Here is a 21144-nt window from a genome sequence, read left to right on the forward strand (position 1 = left end):
AAGAGACAAAAAAAAAAAAGAAAACAAAAAAACAAAAACAAAAACAAATAAGCAAATAAACTGAAAATTTGAAAGGAAAGAACAATTCAGCAATGAATATGTTGTAGGAAAAACTTGTTGTGTCAAATTAAATTACTCGCAAGTGTACAAATCATTTGCAGTGAAAGGGTTTACAAGTGCGAGGTTGATCCCACAAGGAATTGTGTTTTTGAAAGCAAATTTAAATCTAAATCAATTGAACCCTAACCTAGTTCCAAAATTTGAGAGATTGTTTTGTGAATGAAAAATTAAAAGCATGAACAAAATTAAATTGAAAGTAATTATTGACGAAGCACTAGGGTTTCGGAATCCGCACTCACAAATTCATAGCAACATAGTTCCATGATCTATAATATTTCCCAAAGTTCTTCCAAATAAATCTTAGTTATGTTTTACTTTTGCTTCTAATAATTAATCAAAACATCCCATGTATCCATTCATTACCCAAATCACAAAAGAAATCCAATTTTAATTATATCATCAACTGTATCCGTAAATCACAAGAAGATATCCAATATTCATCAAAACATCAATTGTATCTAGAGAATAAATCACAAAGGAAATCCAATTTTTAGAAAATAAAACCAAGCAATCAATAGTATTAAATTATCTCAAATTATCAAATATATCCTTGAATCACAAAAGATATCCAAGAATCATTCAATACAATTGATTTGAAGTAAAAAAAATAGGGCAATTAAATCATTAAATTGGGAAACACTACATACATGAAACAAAGTTGCTAATCATAAGTTAGGCTTCACCCTCAACCTTAGTTGAAGGTTTAGCCTCTCATAGTATTGAAAGACAAGACAAAATTAATGGAATTCATAATGAAAAATTGAGTACTTACAAATATGAAATCATAAACTTGAGATCCAAAAGTTAGGAAACACTAAAACTCTTTTCTTTCTCCTCTGGAATTTCATAATTCATAGCCCCGTCAACTAATTTGATGACTTCTATATTTATAGGCCTAAAACTAGGGTTTACAAATTGCATTAGCATTAAAATTGTAGCCAGGTCAGACAAGTGCGCTCGATCGCACACTTGCTGCGCTCGAGCTCACTCGAGCACATAGAATCCCCACTGCCGCACAGGCATGCGTGCGCGCTGGAACTTAACTTAGGCATAGCTACACTCAATCGCGGGTGTGCTGGGCTCGAGCGCAGCTTCGCTCAAGCGTAGAAACTTGTGCTCGATCCTATGTCCGTTGGCAACTTTTGTCCAAAGTATGCAACTTTCACATAAAACCCTTAGTTTTCCCATAACAACCTATAAAACATTAAAAACACAAAATTAACCAAGAACATCAGATTATAACGCCATTAAAGGATTAACTAATGTAGATTAAGGGATTCAAATATGCAATATTTAGCACATATCAATATACAATATTCAGCACTTATCACTCCGCCAATGTGCTCAACGTGTTACATAGTTCGTCCTCCTCCCATCCTCCCTTCTTGGCCTTAGCTGCCACCTCTAGTTTTGTCTCTATCCCCATCCTTTTCTTGGAGCATCGAGGTGGGCTTTCTAGAGAATAGCCTGCAGTTAACTTATAACTGACTAACAGGATCACCCATAACAAGTCAAAGTAAATATAAGCGGAAGGTGAAATTATATGATCTGAGATTTTTATAACCATGAGGTGTAAAAGCACTATCATCAACCAATGACTCAGAACTCTTAACCAGAAGTAATAATTACCAATTAAACCTGGTACAGTGAAATATTCGTCCAATATCTACATCATAGTGAATCCTCTTGTTTCTATAGATGACAACCTGATAAGCCGCAACTACTGCGTAAGTCTAAGATTTAGTAAGTAAATCTCATAGTTGAGTATGGAATGAGCTTATGAGTTTATATATGCTAGAATAATAGACACGAGTTTTCACAAATATAATAGGTGTTACTTCTACTATTATGCCCCAAAAATGCAGTTTTGACTTTGAAAAGATATGACATAATCCCAGCGACAATCACCAATGCTTTTTATGCAATCAGATAATGTGTTATTAAGGTCATAACTATCTTGTATGGCCTACCTAAGATATTACCCATTCTTAGTAGGGTTGGCACTGTTCCAATGGACTTGTAACACAATACCCGTGTCTTGAATGTTGTATGCTACTGTTCATAACACTAGTAGTCTGCCCGATTTTGACCTCAGATGGCCTACGCTACTAATGATGTACGTCCTGTAGTGACTCGGCTATACCGGTCACGAATAATCATTGGATCCAATGCTCATATAAACACACACATATTTAACCTTGGATTTCAGCTCATATAGTAAGCCCATGACTATTATATCACACGTATTGGTGTATCATGTCATACGATGCATCTCATTAATCAATTATTTAATCATTTACCCAGTTAAATAAGAAATGTAAGGCTCATAACATACAGGTGCTTAATCAGCTGGCATATCACACATTTTTATGGAAAGCAATCGTAAGTATTTACTTATGTATGCTCGCTCAAATCCTCTGACATCTTGATTTCCTACTATAACGAAATATAGTCTAACATTACTAGCAACACTAGATAATCTATATTAAATACATAAAATCCTAGTTCGAAGTCAAACTGGATAGAATGTCACAAAATCCTAATTTTTCATTATGGATAATATTCGAACTGGAATGTAGCAAACATTTGGTCCAAATGCATGCAAGGTTCATATTTTTAAACTGGAATGTAACAAATCTCACTCTAGGCTCCTAACAGGTTCATAAGGATATAATAACCATAACATGAAAACTTAAGAAAACAATAGGTGTTTTAAAACACATGAAAACTTTTTGGTTTTATGTTAAGGAGAGTAATAGCATCAACTTATTATGGCACTTTTAAAACTTGTAAACAACATGAAAATTATATAAAAAAAAACATAAAACAAGCTGGGTGTGTCAAAGGTTACCTTGGAGATGGCAAAGCAACCTCAAAATTCCATTCTCTCTCTAGAATCTCTCTCTTTCTAGATTTAGGGTTGATGGGAGTGTAGGAGTGAGGGATGAAGGCTGGAGGGCTTTGATCTTGCAACAGTCCTCCAACACGTCCTCATCTTGCATCTACCACCTCAACTTCGCATCCTTAGAGAAATACATTGTTGCCATTGTGACTTGGTCGTCATAAGTATCACAGTTGAAGAGTGCCTTCCAATCGAGCTATGAGAATTATGACTGGCAATTTAACCCGTGGCACGCGAATGGGAACTTGGTCATCATTGTGGGAACTTCTTGAGAATGTTTGTGATATTAACAGATTTGTTGGGTTTTTTTTTTTTTTTTTTTTTTTTTTGCATCTGGGTAAGAGATTCTGGTATTAATAGATTGTGGGTTTTTTGGTTGTTTGCATTTGTGACATTAATAGATTGTGTTTTTACTTTTTTGTTGTTGTTTGTGAAAGCATAAGTTCCATTGCGTTTGCTTTTTTAGAACACATAAAAAATGATATGTGGGCTGCTAGTTGAAATTGTATTGAAGAACACGAGTCGGGGATTTGTTTATGTATTTGAAGAATAATCCGTGAGACTATATTGAAGAGAAATTGTGTAGAAAAATGTGGAAAATTGTAGGAAAAGAAAGATTTTAAATCCCAAAAAAATTCATAAAGATGTGATTTTCAACTGTTTTAGTGATGGGGTTTCTTCATTTAAGTGATATCGGTCTTCCACTATTGAAATTTCTGTAACAAAACATAATTTCAGCCTTGATTATTGATGTACAAATTTAATTGTACTCGCAAGCGCACGAGTCATGTGCAATATAACGTGTGTGCAAGTGCGAGGTCGATTCACAGGGAATTGAGTTTGTGAAATTTAGTTTCTATCTAAATCAATTATATCTTAACCTAGTTCCAAATGATTTTGATTTTGAAAATAAACAAACATAAACTAAATAAGATAAAAATAATCAAAAGATAAACGACTAAGGTTTTAGAATTCACCTCACCAAATCAAAGCATACATTCTCATGTTTTCATTCATGTATCGGACAAACAATTAAACCCTATATATGTTCTATTGTTTTTTTTATAAACCAATTGAATCATTCGATAAATCAATCTCTATTACAAATCACAACGAATATCCAATTGAGATCAAATCATCCACTGTATCCGTAAATCACAATGGATATAAGTCTCAATCAAATCATTCGATGTATCCGTTGGATGAAACACAACGAATATCCAACGTTTTCACGATTTATAAACAACAATCAATCACAATTTTGTCACAGAATTGAATTGAAACGAACATATATTACATTAAACGACGGATTTGTACGAACAAAACATAAAAATATAAAACTAATCAATGGCGAGGCTTCATCTTCAACCTTAGTTGAAGAATTAGCCTCTCATGACAAAAGAAATCATAAAGAAACTAAATTACTTCATTAAAATTAAAAACTTACAAAAGAATTTAAGTTCCAAGCTACAAAAAAACCCAGAAAACACGAAAAACGACCAAGAACGGCGCCCCCGGCGCGTCTCCGTACGTTTACAATGGAAAATAATGATATTTATAAGCTAATTTTAGGGTTTTAGTGCTGCCAGGTCCGCCGAGTGCGCTCGATCGCACTCGTGCAACATGTCTCCTATGGGCTGGGCGCAAGTGCACTCTATCGCACTAAGCGTGCGCTCGAGTGCACTTCCAGTCATAACTAGTCTACCCTTGTGAAATGTGAATTTGTAGATATTTGAGTTAGCTTTCCAATGACATCAAGATCACTTCAATCGGAGCTATACAACTCAAGATATGGCCTTTTTAGTGGAAGTCGTCGGATGCGAATCATCACTCAATCCAAATTTGCTGCCAATGCTCCCTGAAGTGTCTTAAGCCCCAGACTTAATGGAATGAGTTGCAAATTTCACCTTAAAGCCGCATTTTTCTCTTAACAACCCGCAAATCACTAAAACACCAAAACTAACCAAAAACATCAGAAATTCAGACAGCTAAGAGCTTAGCAAACATAAGTTAAGGGGCTCAAATATACAATATTTGGCACTCATCAAATACCCTCAAACTTACATTTTGCTAGTCCCTTAGCAAAATAAAATGAAAAACAAAATCAAAGCATGAAACATAAGTCATTTTTAGTGGGAGAGACGATTGCATTTAGCATATGCAACAAGCCTTTTAAACCCCTAGGCATCCCTAGAGGACGAGTGAAGTCTCGTGAGGGTTTAACAGTAATGGTACCCACAAACATTTATGCACTATGTTATTTGACAAACAGGGAATTCCACACAAACACATGGCTCTCACATCATGAGCAGGTTTAACAAAGTAAACACCACAATGAAATCATGAAGCCAACCACAAATCATTCAACTCAAAGGTGGAAATTTGAGACAACACAAGCTCTAATTGGTGCAAAATGAGACTAACACAAAGTTAAGAGGCTACAGTTTTTCTCAAAGTTTGGTGTATCTCAAAATTCATAGGAATTCACACAGATGAAAACACCAAAGGCTTAAATCAAGACATGCATTTATATATATATATATATATATATATATATATTTATGTTTTTGTGTAAGCTGTGCAATGTTCAGCTCCCTTAAGCTTTCTAATTGACCTATGTAACGAGTGTTGGGCCAGTGACTCCCAAACCAGATGGTTTTAGGGCACTAGATGTAAAACATCCATAAGGCTTAATTACTCAAGTCAAAAAGGCTACGAAGCCAAACTAGCTATACAGTCAACCAAGTTGAATTTCTCATCTTTTTACACGAACACTCAATGCTTAGTGAGGCATGAGGTCCGGTTACTCAATGAAAAGCTCAAACTGATGATGACACACTTTTTTTTTTTTTTTAATCTATCCTCAAGCCAAGGTTTCATCAACACTTCATCCTACAAATCGCAAGGCACACCCTAATCAATCCAAATCTCATACCTCACAGACTTTATGCTAGTGTGCTTGTAATAATCAACTCAGACATGTGAAGTCTCTCTAATCCACCAAATGAGTCAAAGGACTCAGATTTCTAATGACATGCAAACCACAGTTATGATGTAACTCATGCCCAATCAACAACATAGCACAATTTTTTTTTTTTTTTTGACAAAACAAACAGATAAAAACAAACAAAAAGATACAAACAAACAAAAAGACAATGTGTTTTTCCACACCTCCAAACTTAAATGACACATTGTCCCCAATGTGGCAAGAGATACAATACAGTGGGATGAGGAAACTCGAGTGTGCAAAGGCCAGGACGTCCCCCAAACTTGAACACCAAAACACCTGTCAAAATCTAACAGCAATATTTTCTTATAGAAACAAATGTCAAAAGATTAATTGCTGATAGAAACAAAAAGAAAATGAAACAGAATAAAATAAAAATAAGAAAGAAAGAAAATGTGCAGAAATTAAAATGGGGAAGAAATTTTACAGTGCTTTCCCCGATCATTTGGATGTCGGACCAATCCCTTCCACCCTTTCTTCTTAAGAATTTGATATCCCTCTGTAAGGATGTTTCGCCATCTTATGTAGCCAACTTGCTTGCTTCAAAGGATCTTTTTGGGGAGATGGTTCCTAGGTTTGCTCACTTGTTTGCAAAGATCCTTGAGAATCTTGGCATAAAATGGCTCTTTGAAACATTGAATAAGTGGAGCTTGGGGTTCATGAAGTGTCTCAAGAGGGATTGTGACAAAGGAATGAGCTTTAGTACTCACTTCCTTGTCATTGGACAGACTTGGAGTTGGCAGGGAATCAATTTGCTCAACTTGCTCCTCTTTTTCTTTCTCCTCATGGTTACCCACAATGAAAGGCTCAGCTGCTAATGAGGGTGAGTTAGGGAATGATATCTCAGTGGTTTCCCCATTCTTAGTTCGCATCTTGGGAGTGGAGTCCAATAAAGCATCAGCTTGCTCAAGTAACTTGTCAAGGTCTAGGTCACATCCAAATTGAGCAAAGCACTTTCCCAATGGGTCCTCTAGACTTGGCTCATCAACAGTCTCCTCAACAATTTTCTCTCTCCCAATTGGGATGGTGGCTTGGACATGCTCATGATAAGGATTGCTGGAATCATCCTCATCAATCATGTAGTGCCTTTCAGCCATCAACTGACTTTGAAGCTCTTCTTCCTCTATTCTGGTGAGTTCAGCAACTAAATGACCAAGCTGTCATTCCAACTTTTCAATTGCTTGAGTGTTGGCCATGGCTGCATTCTTCACTTCATTTATGGCTTGGGAATTGACCATGGTGGCATTTTTAAACTCTTGCAAGGTTTGGCCATTAGACTGTATGAATGCTTTGAGGGTGTTTTCCAATGATAAATCTTGTGGAAGATAATTGCAGGGTGAAGGGGTAGAGGATTGGTTGTCGAACTGCGGATATTTAGGATGGTGTAGTTCATCAAATTGGGGAGCATAATTTTCCCGTAGCATTAGCTTGCCACGAGAAATTAGAATGGTTGTTCCAGTCTGGGATGTAGCAATTGAAATTTGATTCAGACCTCGGACTGGAGAAGTTGGTGTTCATCTGCTCATGTGAAAAATTGGAAAATTGTCCCCAGGATGGACAATTACCTGAACTATGATAAGAGTTAGAGCAGTATGAACATGGTCCATGTGGGTGAAAATGGAGAGGATAGTTGGTAGGAGTGGGTGTCCTACAACTAAGGGTAGCATTAAAATTACCTAAAGGAAAATTCATGCTTATCCTCACTCTTCAAATAAAACACACTTCCACATGAAACATTAACCAAAATTTTTTTTGTTTTTTTGTTTTTTTTTTTGAAAACAAAATAAACAAAAATACCAGAGGTGCGCTCGAGCGCAGGTGATGTATGATCGAGCGTAGATGGGGGCGGGGTGTGCGCTCGCGCGCACCTGCGGAAGCGTCGAGTATAGGCACGCAGGATGCTTGCTGCGTTAGGCTCGAATGCGCTCGAGCACAGGTGATGTGTGATCGAGCGCTTTGGCAGGGACTAGTTCCTTTAGTAGAACTGCAAGAGAAACAACAGAAACAAACAACTTTTTTTCTTTTTTATTTTTTATTTTTTTATTTTTTTTTTATTAGTAACTGTAAACAGAAACAAATAAAAAAGATAAAAATGAAAAATAAAAAGAAACAAATTGTCAAAAGAAAATAACTAGTAGAAAAATAAAATCAATTTAAACAAAAATCAATTTTCACAAAAACAGACAACTCCCCGGCAACGGCACCAAAATTTAATGTACAAATTTAATTGTACTCGCAAGCGCACGAGTCATGTGCAATATAGCGTGTGTGCAAGTGCGAGGTCGATCCACAGGGAATTGAGTTTGTGAAATTTAGTTTATATCTAAATCAATTATATCTTAACCTAGTTCCAAATGATTTTGATTTTGAAAATAAACAAACATAAACTAAATAAGATAAAAATAATCAAAAGATAAACGACTAAGGTTTTAGAATTCACCTCACCAAATCAAAGCATACATTCTCATGTTTTCATTCATGCATCCGACAAACAATTAAACCCTATATATGTTCTATTGTTTTTTTATAAACCAATTGAATCATTCGATGAATCCATCTCTATTACAAATCACAACGAATATCCAATTGAGATCAAATCATCCATTGTATCCGTAAATCACAATGGATATAAGTCTCAATCAAATCATTCGATGTATCCGTTGGATGAAACACAACGAATATCCAATGTTTTCACGATTTATAAACAACAATCAATCACAATTTTGTCACATAATTGAATTGAAACGAACATATATTACATTAAACGACGGATTTGTACGAACAAAACATAAAAATATAAAACTAATCAATGGCGAGGCTTCATCTTCAACCTTAGTTGAAGAATTAGCCTCTCATGACAAAAGAAATCATAAAGAAACTAAATTACTTCATTAAAATTAAAAACTTACAAAAGAATTCGAGTTCCAAGCTACAAAAAAACCCAGAAAACACGAAAAACGACCAAGAACGGCGCCCCCGGCGCGTCTCCGTACGTTTACAATGGAAAAGAATGATATTTATAAGCTAATTTTAGGGTTTCAGCGCTGCTAAGTTGGCCGAGTACGCTCGATCGCACTCGTGCAACATGTCTCCTAGGGGCTGGGCGCAAGTGCGCTCGATCGCACTAAATGTGCGCTCGAGTGCACTTCCACTCATAATTAGCCTACCCTTGTGAAATGTGAATTTGTAGATATTTGAGTTAGCTTTCCAATGACATCAAGATCGCTTCAATCGGAGCTATACAACTCAAGATATGACCTTTTTAGTGGAAGTCGTCGGATGCGAATCATCACTCTATCCAAATTTGCTGCCAATGCTCCCTGGAGTGTTTTAAGCCCTAGACTTAATGGAATGAGTTGCAAATTTCACCTTATAGCCGCATTTTTCTCTTAACAACTCGCAAATCACTAAAACACCAAAACTAACCAAAAACATCAGAAATTAACACAACTAAGAGCTTAACAAACATAAGTTAAGGGGCTCAAATATACAATATTTGGCACTCATCAATTATGAGTTTAATGTCTAACGGGTTACCCTCTGTCAGTTGTATTAACATATTATTTGAGGATATTTTTCTAGAAACTCTTAGTTAAGATATATGTCTAACTGGGACTTATTTATTAACGATGATGTGTGTAGATGAGTAACGAAATACATACGGAAGATACTATGGAAAACTAAAAATTGATCATAGGTCTCATATGGTGATCTAATTACTATTATGCAAATTGCCCTGCTATGCAAAAAGATTGTGTGCGCGCACACACATATGCACACTTGTTTGAGCCCAAACTTACATGAATTCATATGCCATAAGTTAAATCTAAATTGTACTAGTAGTATATCATTATGGTAAATGGCTTGTGTGAGATTTGGTACTCTGTTACTTGTTTTAGATTGAAGTGAATGGTGAAAATGTTGCTCCAGTGTATAAGTTCTTGAAGTTAGGCAAACGGGGATATTTCCAGTGAAAGCCAATTTTGTAGTTTGATGTTAATTTGATTTTTTTAGTTCAGTTGTACATCAAGAGATCATATTTTCTTTCATCAAAGTGATGTAATTCTTTTTGACTTTGACATTATTGCAGCTTGACATCAAGAAGTTGTTGGGAGTGAAGGAATGAACGCTAAGGCTTTGGGCATTGGCATGGGAAGGGGCATCCTAAATTTGAAGCTTTTGATATGAAATCAGTACTTCTTGAGCTATTTCTATTAATATTCCTTAACAGGAGCATGTAATTCATTTAGTTTTAACTTTGGTTTAAATTTTGGTTTTGGTTTTAACATTGCTCTATGTGGCGTTGTAACTTTGTAAGCTTTGCCCTTGATGGTTTGGTTATTGTTTTAGAGGATTTTGTTTAGGAAGTAAGTAAAGGAAAGATGATTAAAAAAAAAAAGTAAAGGAAAGACATGCCTTGGTAAGATTTTGCTATTTTTGTAATGCTATAAAATGTTAAAAACTAAAATTAATTTACATTCAGGTCAGGTCAGATCGTGTCGAGTCGTGTTGTGTCGACCCGACACGACACGTTTATATAAACGGATTCGTGTTGTGTTACCCGTTTATAGACCGTGTCATGTTCGGGTTAGGGGGTTCGACACGTTTAACTAAACGTGTCGTGTTCGGGTTGGGCTTAATTGAGAATCCCTAATATTATGCTCTTCTCAATTACTTTAGATAGGAAGCATGTGTTTCCCAACATAAGTTAATTTAATAGTTTAATTGCCAAAACTATATATTATTATTATTAATTTTATTAGTCTTTTTCTTAAAAAAAATAAAAATTAAAAATTATAAGACACTATTTGTTTCTACTTAAAATGTTTTTAGTGAAGTCATTCTTTTTTCTTTTTTTTTTAATAATTTCAGCTAAAAACATTTTTTGACATTTGGGCTCGTACAAAAATCAATGAAAGCGGGCAACTGAAAATGGCGAGCAAACTCTAGTGGTAGATTTTGGTGACTCTTGACAAAAACAAGTGAAAGATTCCAGCAACTTCCACGGCGGCAGATGAATTTCGACACTAGTAAAAAAATGTATTGTACAAAAGTGTGTGCGCGAAAGAGAGAAATTTAAACTCGAAATTTTTTTTTAATTTGACCAAAATTGGTAGTGAAAAAAAAAAAAAAAAAAGTAATTTTAAAATGCTTATTTTTGTCCTATTAAGAATGAAGTGGTTATTAAAATTATCATTGAGCTTGTGATCGATCATTATTAAATTTTGATCAAATGATAATTTTAATAACCACATCATTTTTATTATAATACAATTGCCTCTTCTAGAATTACTTGAAAAAAAAATAAAAAAAAAAATTCCCTTTTTTAAAAAAAATATTTCAACGTCAAAACACCAACCTAAAATTTGTAGCCTCCGAGTGATCCAAATCGTCCACATGGCTTATGGCCTTACCACTTACCAGAAGGTCATCCTCCACTGCACATATGCCAATAGAATTGGATGCCAGAAGTGGGAAGAAAGATGAGATTTTGACTAGACTCGACTCTGCCTGCCATATCATCATTCACTGCAACTGCAACTGCAACTGACTGGTGCGATTTACCATGTTCTCGCAGTGTTGCTGTTGGAGCTTTTCCACGTCTGCCTGTGCTTCTACTCATTCATGGGTATCCTCAGCAAAGCATCGCATTGTTAACAATTCTTGCCAAAAAGAACCCTTTCTTCTTCTTCGCATGAGAGTGAGACACCCCAAATCCTCTCCTTTTAGGATCACCTGTCTCGGAGCTGAACTGCTCGACCAGTTTTGGCAACTCGCCCACAACAAGGTCCAAAATCCTTAATTTCTCCCCGTTTTGTTCAATTTCCTGTTTGCTTGCTTACCCATTTCCAAATTCTTTAATTTTTTTTCTTCAACAGGTTTTACTTGCGGCTGGGGGATCTGCTGCAATTGGGCAGCTCTCTAAGCCCTTCACTTCTGTGCTTCTCTATGGCAAAGACTTGGATTTCAGGGCTACCATTCGGGCTGGAGGCTTCCCTTCTACCCACTCCTCTGTACTCTGGCCCCCTTCACCCTCTAATTATTATTATTATTATTATTATTATTATTATTATTTCTTTTTGTATGTACATATAACTTGATTTGTAATTTGATCAAGTTTTTTTACATCTTCTTATGGATAGGCAGTGGTGGCTACCGCGACAACCATTGGCTTGGAAAGGTAAGCAGCACTTACTTTTGTGTATCTCTGCATTATGTTTTATATTCTCGTATGAGAGTTAACTTTATAGTATTTAATTTGATCTGGGTATCAATCTTTTCTGTTTCCTCCTGTGTTGTTTGATCGCAGGGGTTTCTCAGATTCAATTTTTGGCCTAACAGTTGTTTATGCTGGCCTTGTTATGTATGATGCGCAGGTATACATGTGTTATAGAAGCTCATTTTTCACTGCATGTCATTTTTCAGATATTCTCTTTAAGCAATTAAAGACTGTTTTCTCCTGATTCAATGGGATGATCTTTGAAATGTAGCCTTAACTGCATTAAGAATATTATATGTAAGTTGGAGCTTGGATCTTAGGAAACAGGTTTCACATCTTACAATCTATGTCTAACAATTGAAGTTTTTCTGTTGGGAAAGAAGGTCTCAGTTGATTATGAAATATAAAACATATATGAATACAATTTAAAGAAGTAGTAATTTGGTCCCAAGTTTGTCTATATTGGAAATAGGTGCAAATTTTCTAGGTAGGCCTAGCTGAGCTGGAAATTTAGTTGTTGAAGTTCGTCTAGATTGACCAGATTGAAAACTTGTGGTGAGCTCATTCTTCACTCCAGTTCAACTGGCTCACCTGGACTTGGTTTATAAAGTAGTTTGGTTGACCTTGCAAGCCTGCGAGCCTGTTTTATCTTTTGGGGTAAAAGACAAAGACGCTTCTCCTTGCAAAATCAAAGACGTTGCTATTTGATTAGTTACCTTAGTCTTCCGCTACGTCAGAGAGTGTTTTCTTTTGTAAAAAAAAAAAAAAAAAAGTGCATAAAACTTTCCGTGTTGTTATCAAAGTTCAATTTTGGGGAATGAAACATACTTCAAAGTGTATTTGCTGTGCAGAAACTCTTGGGAGATGTTTCTAATATTAGGTAGGGACCTGTCTTGGTAGACCTGGTTCATTTTGGCGGTTTCATAATTTTTACTGTGGCAGTGGGGGATGTTATTAAGTCTTCTCTCTCTCTCACACACACACACACATACAACTCTACAGACATGAATTCTAGGATCAAACTGTTCCCTGTATATGTTTGTTAGGCCTCTTATGAGCTGCTAGCTTTAATTAAAGTAAAGACAGTATTACGTAACCATAGATCTGCTTGAGTTTGGAGGTGGATATAGGCATCCATCATTTGGACTTGATATAGTGGGTTTATCATCAATGTTAATGCTTATACCAAGGGTCATTAAGATTGGAGTTGAAAAGGTAACAAGGACCTATTGGATTTGATCTCTTGTATGGTGATTGAAGTTTAAACTGAAACAACTAATTTTGATTCAATAGATAAGAACATCAGTTGGAATTCATAAATGGAAGTTGATGGCTGTAGTTGAAAATATGGGCTTGAAGTTGGTGTTGGTGTTTTTTAAACAGCACATACTCACTCATTGTTTTTTGTTTGTCGGATCGAGTGCTGAAAGAGAGGCTTTAGTTGATGGTTTGAAATTATGTTGTTACCTTTTTTCAAATTATGTAATATAATGGATGATGGATCCATTGGTCAGTCTTGCTTGTAATCTGGTTTTCAGTTTGGTTAACTCTGGCTCACAAATTTCAGCACTTAGTATTTTTGATAAGATGGGCCTCTTTTAACTTCATCTGTAATACTTCATATATTATGGAGAAGGAGAAGAGAGCCATTAATAGTATCCATGAACAGAAAATCCTTATAACAATATTAACGTAGTTCCACCAGTTCTGTGCCCCTCCCAGGAACATCTGGAGTAGACAAAAGCCTAACTGGGCATGTGAAGCTTCCAGAAAGTAATATGGTCATTAGTTAGTCTTTCCAATTAGAAATGTAATATACGTGGGAAATCTTCTTTCATGGGTTTCCATTTTAAATGTAGTCAAAAGTCTTAGCAAGTAAATTTGATTCAAGGGGTCAGACCTGCTAATGTCTCATAAACATTGAATTATTGATTGCTCTTCCCTTCATCTATAATGATCTTCTATTTATTGAATTGAGTTACCTCTCTAACCTTTACTAGTACTTGGCTGTCGATTCAATATCATTAGTATCTTAATTGGCGGCCATTACTAGTTCCAATTGGGAAACATGTTTGCTGATTGTCATAAACTATACTAGTACCGAACTCCAGGTTTGGATTGACTCAATCTACAGAATCATTGATCAGGAATACGTTCTCTTTCTTTCTCTCTGTCAGTAGCTTAGACGAACAGTTTTCTTGCTTGGTTAAATTATTTCAAAATCTAGCTTTACGAAATCCTGTTCCTTGAGTTTTTGGTACTATCAGTAGCTATCTTCACCAAAAAGCTGCTCCATCAGGAAAAACAACCTTTGTCATGAGACTAATACTTCATGCTATCTCAGCTGTAAACTTAAAATTGTTTGCTAGTGAAATATCTACTAACCACTCATGAAATCATAACATACGAATGTAATATATGAGGTATGTATGCATATGTCCTAAACAATGACAATGTAGCAAAGAGAATAAGATAGAGAACACGAGGGGTTCTCCATAAAACAGCCTCAGGCTTTGTCAGGGATGGACAATGTACCAAGGATGAAGGCCTTTTTGGTTATTATTCCATTCTCGTTCTTCAATAACGTGAGTTGCTCTTCTTCACATTCATGGTGTTTTGGGTTCACTGAACATGCCCTTTTGGATCACTTGTTAAAATCTGTTTATCATCACTAACTTGAGACGCGATATGATCTGAAACTTCCATTTGAGTGTGAATTTTTACTTCTGCAGGGTGTGAGAAGAGAAGTGGGAAACCATGCAAAAGTGCTGAACAAATTGCTGGCCAAGATACACTTAAATTCAGTTCACAATAAGGATAGAGATGATTTGATTGATTCTCAACTGGGACCCTCATTGCCGATAAGTTTGGAGAGTCTTCAGCCCCTCTTGTCTGAGGAAGCAAATTCTTTCACATCAAAACCAATAAATTCTCCTATGTTACTCAGATCAGATGACAAAATGAGGCAAAATAATGAGACTCTGCTGTTTTCTGCCTTAGCAGCTGATGTCAAAGAAGGATCAGAAAGTAGTGATAATTCAATTCCATTGAAAGAATCAATAGGCCATACTGAGGTTGAAGTCATAGCAGGTGCTCTGCTTGGTTTCTTTGTTAGCTTGGCTGCATATACCATAACGTGATATTGTATAAAGTTGTGTATACTTTTTTATTATTTTTCTTACTATTTTGATTCTTAGGCATCTAGTGTTCAAAATTATTGCAACATCAATACCCTGCATTCCAATTGTTTGCTTTAGAGCAGAGGAGGTTCAGATTCAACCCAGCTCATCTCCTGCCACATGTTTATGCGAGCAGTGTCTGAGTTGGTCAATAAGAATCCCCTTCATTTTCAGAGTTTCCAGGCTTATGAAAGCACACCGACACGGCCATCCAACTTGCACTTGCCCTTTGGTTGAAGAGTTATTGGGAGACCGTTTGAGTTGTCTGGCTGCGGAATACAGTGAAAAAGAAATGTCACTAAAACCTGTAGTGTATAGCTGTTCTGCCGCAGACAGGTGTATTTTTCTGTACAAATGAAAATAGGGATAAGGATAAGGATATCAAATTGTCATATAAGATTTATTTGTCCAGAAAAATTTGAACAGCTACTTATTCGAACAAGTGAATCACTCTCCTACAATAATGGTTGTCAAAATTGAGGTGAATTTTAATCAATTCTATTTCATTTCTCGCAACTAACAGCTAGGTGGATTCGAGTAATTTTAGAAGGTCTATTTGTGTCCTATTAAAAATGATGTGGTTATTAAGATCACAATTTGATCAAAATTTAATAATGACTAATCACCAACTTAATAGTGATTTTAATAAGCACATTATTGTTAGTAGGACACAAGTCACACAAGTAGATTAGATTGAATTACTCAGGTAGATTCCCATCTAAATAGGAGTAATTCTTTTTGGCCTACCAGCGTCCATCTAAGATTAATGTGGCGTGGCTATTTAAAAAAATAAAAAATAAAAAAACTTATGGTGCTTATATTGTCATGCATTATTCAAAATTTTTAAATAATATAGTATCATTTATACGTTAAATGTAATTAATGGTCTCTTTTTTAGTATTGTTATTAAAAAAAAAAAATACCATAAAAGAAATTTCATAAATACCTAAAATTTGGATATGATAAGAGATATTTCATAAATGCGTGCAGAAAATAAAAAAATAAAAAAATAAAAGCTCACAAATTAATATTAGTCTTATCCTAGTCCAAAGGCTGCATGTGTACACGTAGCTAGTGAGTGAAAAATACAGCAAAGCACTTGTGAGAGAGTCTCTAGACTCTCTACTCCTCCTGGACGCCACGTTGAGAGTTAAAAGATAACGTGGATTCATGTACAAGGGACTCGTCTAAGTCCATATATATATATATATATATATATATATATAAGCTGAGGAAAATGGAGGCAGAGTTCGAGCGACAGAAATAGCAGCAGATTATACAAAGATTTTGATAACAAAAAAAAGTGATAATTAATAATGTCAGGGGCACAGGGAGCGCTGCCGAAGGAGTCGAAGACTGCAACAACGTACGAGTCAGTGCCAGGTGGAGAGAACAAGACCAAGATTGTCGTAGATTCGAAGGAGGATCAGGGTATGATTCAGATCGATAAGCTGCAGGACAAGGTCGAGGACGCCGCCGGAAAAGGCGGCCCCGCCTTCGGTGCCGGAAAAGATGAAAACAATAAGCAGGACCTCGGTGTTACTGGGACGGGCCCCGCCTAATAATATAATATATCTCTTATGTATCTTGTACAAATCTGCATGGAAATGCATGTGTTTAAAGCTGTTCCTTTGATGTTTGAATAAAAATCCGCTTCTCTATATATGTTTTTTTATTTTTTTTTCTTGAAAGCTATTAATTACAGGCACAGTGGATGGTAGTTTCCATCGGATTAAGATCCTACGATTTAAAAAAAAAAAAAAATTATATAGATTCTCAAATTATGTGATCTTAATAACTTTTTAGGTATCGATAACACTTAGAAAAATATCAAGTATTTAGTATATTTTCATCAATTCTAATTCTTGCTCGATCGTTGTAAAAAATCTTTGAGATGCGTCTCTACTTTATTGATTATCTTGATTACATGTCACTTAATTTTGAAATATGGCTTAAAATCAAAATCTACAATTTTTTTTTTTTTTAAAAAAAAAAAAAAATGGTAAAGTATCCTCATTCGTTTCAAACTTGCGTGCATGGGAAGTCTATTAAATTGACTTCGTATTTAAAAATGCTGAGTGTGGAATGGAATTTTTACGTATATATTTTTAGTTAACATGTATTTTTTATGTATATTTTGTAAAATGTACTTAAAATTATATATATGCATTTTATACACAGTTTAGTTTAATAAATGAATCAGAAAAAAAAAAAAATTATCTAATCTAATTTAAAGGAAAACTTTTTTTTTTTTTTTCTAACCTAATTTAAAGGAAAACTTTGTCAGATAACTTTTTCTGATATATAACTCGATTGTGTTCATAAATGTTGGACCAAGGTTCGGCCCAGCAGAAGAATTGCCGAACCTAGACATCCCGCACTATAGAAGGCCTAAATCATTCGCAAGGCCCAAAACACGTACAGCCTAAGGTTTGCATGTTAGGCCTGCTGCTTTGGCGAGCCCCGAAGCCTTCGTCAAAAACCCAACTCTAGCTTCGCAATCGTACGAAGGGGTCATTGAGAAGGGTTCGCTCAACCTCGATAAAAGAGAAAGTAAGCGTCTAATTAGAATAAAAGAGCTGTCAAGTCAGGCGAATTTTGTCACGTCCTTGTCCCATCGAAACCCTACTGTACTCAGAAGGTATGCTGCTGTTGTACAAAAGTCATATGGACCTAACCCACTCTCCCAACTCCCGATCCCCAGATGACATGTGTCAAGCTCCAGTGCAGCAATGGTGCGAATCCCAAGAAAGAGAGGTATAAGAAGGAAAAATAAATTGTAAATGGGAAGAGAGACGAAAAATTGTAATTAGACAATAAGAAAAAGGAAGTAAGAAAGAAGAAAAAAGATTTTTTTTTTTTCTTAAGTCGATTTGTTTGTGTAATTCTTTGGTGTAATTGAAGTGAGTGGCCGGCAAACTGTGTGAACAGTTTGGTGCCGTCTGTGGGAATCGATGTGGTGTAAAACCTAGTCCTTTCCCCTAAAACAAAATGCTTGCCACTGATGGTGAGAACGCCGGCACAAGAGGAAACCAATCGTTAGTTGACAGAGCTTCAACCCCGCTACCAACGCACACGACAACTAATGCCTTCATGCTTGTCACACCTGCTAACCCATCAGGAAATGCCACTAGGTCCCAGATGAGGTCCAGAAGCCATAATGAAGCAGAATCGTCCAAGATGACTAACCCAACCCCCAGCTGATCTACCTAACCTCACAATTAGAGTAGGAGAGGGAGTACACTTGAAGCCTTACCATTCGGAACGAAGAGCTAGAGAGACAGGCCCATTGTCAAAGGCCTCCCCCTGAGCAACCAGGGGAAGGGCTGTGAAATAATTCACCTCAACCAAGGGTTAAGGGGCAAAAACATGAACATGATACCTACGAAGGAGGAGTGATACCCCATGACTATTATGTGAGGGATGAGTACTATTACGAAGAGACTCCTCAGAGGGAGTATTACCAAGAAAGCCCATATGGCTACACCCACTACGGACGTAGCCACCACTATGAAGATGGTGGATGTTATCATGATGAAGATGGTCACAGCTACGTGAGCCAATACGAAGGTGACTTGGAAAAGGGTATTACGAAAGAGATTACACGTACGCTTGACTATTATGGAGATGGATCCTATGGGCATGAAGGCTATGAAGAGTAGTTCAGAAGAGAACATGGTAGGCATGAACGGGACGTGCGTCGAGAGCGAGATCCTTGCGGGAAGCAACCTCATGGGGGGAACCATGAAGAACCACTAGGAGAGGATTTAGTGGCATTATACTAGGAGTTGAAAAGTGAGTATCGAAAAATGGCTCGCCAAGTGAAGGTAAATCATCGGTGGTATAAGATGTCCTCCAAAGCATGAACCTGCCATTCACCCAGCGAGTACTAAATTGCCCATTGCCTAATAAATTCAAAGTCCCCAAGGTTCCCTCGTACGATGGTACTACGGATCACATGGAACATCTTGAAACATTCCGCACCCATGTCGCTCTACGTGGGACCCCAGACTAGATTGCGTGCTATGCGTTTCCCCTCACTTTGAAGGGGGGACTGCTCACGGATGGTTCGTAACACTCCCCCCGAACTCAACTGACAACTTTATGGATCTAGCAAAGATGTTCTTGGCTCAGTTTATGTCCACATGAAAGTGGAGGGTGCCCGTAACGTACTTGATGACCATCCAGCAGAAAGAAGCTGAGTCCTTGAAGGCTTATATAGATCGCTTCAACAAAGAGAAGCTGGAAGTGGAGGGTGCGCCTGGAGACTTAGTGTTAATGGCCCTCATGCATGGTGTCCACCCCTCAAGTCCCTTGGCCACAAAGATAGTGCGACGACCGCCCGCCACCCTCCAAAAGTTTATGGATAAAGCAGCAGAATACATCAACAGGGAAGAGACTATTAAGGCCCTATTGGCAAGAAGGGAAACGTAGTTGGGGATCACGAAGAATGAAGCCTCGTTGGAGAACCCCAAGCAAAAAGGAGAAGAAGAAAGATAAAAAGAAAGACTCTGCCCAGAGAGAACTTAATTTCACCCATTTGAACACCAATCTAATAGAAATCTGGCACAAAATCTACGCCCTATCGGAGGTAAGGCAACCCCAACCAATGAGAACCCCTCCCCACAAGTGCAATATGAGCAAATACTGTGAGTTCCACCAGGATCATGGCCATCACACCGAAGATTGCATCACGTTGCGCATGGAGATCAAAAAGCTCATCAAGAGTGGAAAGTTGGCCAGGTTCGTAGCATGACAAAGACATCAAGCCCTCTAGTACGCGAATGACGGTCCACGAGCTGAGGATAGGATCCCAAAAAAACAAGAGGGGGATCAACGGCAAAAGTTACAGCGATACGAAGGTCGGAGACACGACCGAAGATGCCACCGCCCAAACCCGCAGATAGAGGGCGTTATGGGGCGCAGGGCCAATTCCACGGATATGAAGGTCACGACTCATCGGAGGAAGATGAAAAGGTCCATGTGGACTATAGGGCCGACAAGCGCCAGGATAGAGCGTGTAAGGAAAGTTTGGAGAATTGAAGATCGAGGGGGCACAAGGCAATAGCAGAAATCGACACCATCTCAGGGGGTTCGCTGGGGGAGGAGAATCCAGCTCTTCTAGAAGAGTCCACACCAGAAGGCTGATATCAGGGGAGGTGCTGTCACTTGAACGAAGCCCCAAGGTCCAAAGGCAAGAGGCACTCCCCATATCTTTCACGGACAAAGACCTATGTGGAATCTCTTTTCCGCATGATGATGCACTGGTGGTGACCCTCCTTATCTCGAACTACAACATCCATAGAATATTGATAGATACAGGCAACTCGGCAAACATATTGTACATGGCCGCCTTCAAAAGGATGGGGATCGACAAAAATTGAGTGAACCTTGTAACGACTCCCCTAGTAGGTTTCAGTGGAGAAATGGTCAAACCAGCTGGGGTGATTTCTTTGACAGTTTCAGCCAGAGCCGAGCCTCGGCAAGTAACGGTAATGGTCGATTTCCTTGTGTTAGACAAACAGTCAGCCTACAACATCATATTGGGGCACCCAACGCTGAACTCTCTCAAAGCAGTAGTGTCCACAGTCCACTTAGCAATGAAGTTCCCAACAGAGCACGGTGTCGGAGTGGTAAGAGGGAACTAGGAGACATTGTAGATCTGCTACAATGCGATGCTAAAGGAACCACACATGAAAGAAGCCCTCTCCATCAC

General features: G+C 37.3%; 2 protein-coding genes across 2 annotated transcripts; both read left to right on the forward strand.

Moving 5' to 3' along the window:
- Positions 1 to 11451: 11451 nt before the first annotated feature.
- LOC132184395 (uncharacterized) lies at positions 11452 to 15601 on the forward strand. Its single transcript, XM_059598023.1, has 5 exons — positions 11452 to 11817; positions 11909 to 12043; positions 12173 to 12210; positions 12340 to 12406; positions 14982 to 15601. Exons 1-5 carry the CDS (start codon positions 11596 to 11598, stop codon positions 15387 to 15389), a joined length of 870 nt encoding a protein of 289 aa, XP_059454006.1. The 5' UTR covers positions 11452 to 11595; the 3' UTR covers positions 15390 to 15601.
- Positions 15602 to 16649: 1048 nt separating this feature from the next.
- Positions 16650 to 17108, forward strand: LOC132185880 (uncharacterized). Its single transcript, XM_059599682.1, has one exon. It carries the CDS (start codon positions 16745 to 16747, stop codon positions 16988 to 16990), a length of 246 nt encoding a protein of 81 aa, XP_059455665.1. The 5' UTR covers positions 16650 to 16744; the 3' UTR covers positions 16991 to 17108.
- Positions 17109 to 21144: the final 4036 nt, after the last annotated feature.

Source organism: Corylus avellana, chromosome ca6, assembly GCF_901000735.1.
Source record: "Corylus avellana chromosome ca6, CavTom2PMs-1.0".
Taxonomy (NCBI): domain Eukaryota; kingdom Viridiplantae; phylum Streptophyta; class Magnoliopsida; order Fagales; family Betulaceae; genus Corylus; species Corylus avellana.

Coding starts and splice junctions, on each gene's coding strand:
- LOC132185880 (XM_059599682.1), top strand. CDS start 16,745: ATGTCAGGGGCACAGGGAGCGCTGCCGAAGGAGTCGAAGACTGCAACA.
- LOC132184395 (XM_059598023.1), top strand. CDS start 11,596: ATGTTCTCGCAGTGTTGCTGTTGGAGCTTTTCCACGTCTGCCTGTGCT. Junction 11,818..11,908: donor GGCAACTCGCCCACAACAAG/GTCCAAAATCCT, acceptor TTTCTTCAACAG/GTTTTACTTGCGGCTGGGGG. Junction 12,211..12,339: donor ACAACCATTGGCTTGGAAAG/GTAAGCAGCACT, acceptor GTTTGATCGCAG/GGGTTTCTCAGATTCAATTT.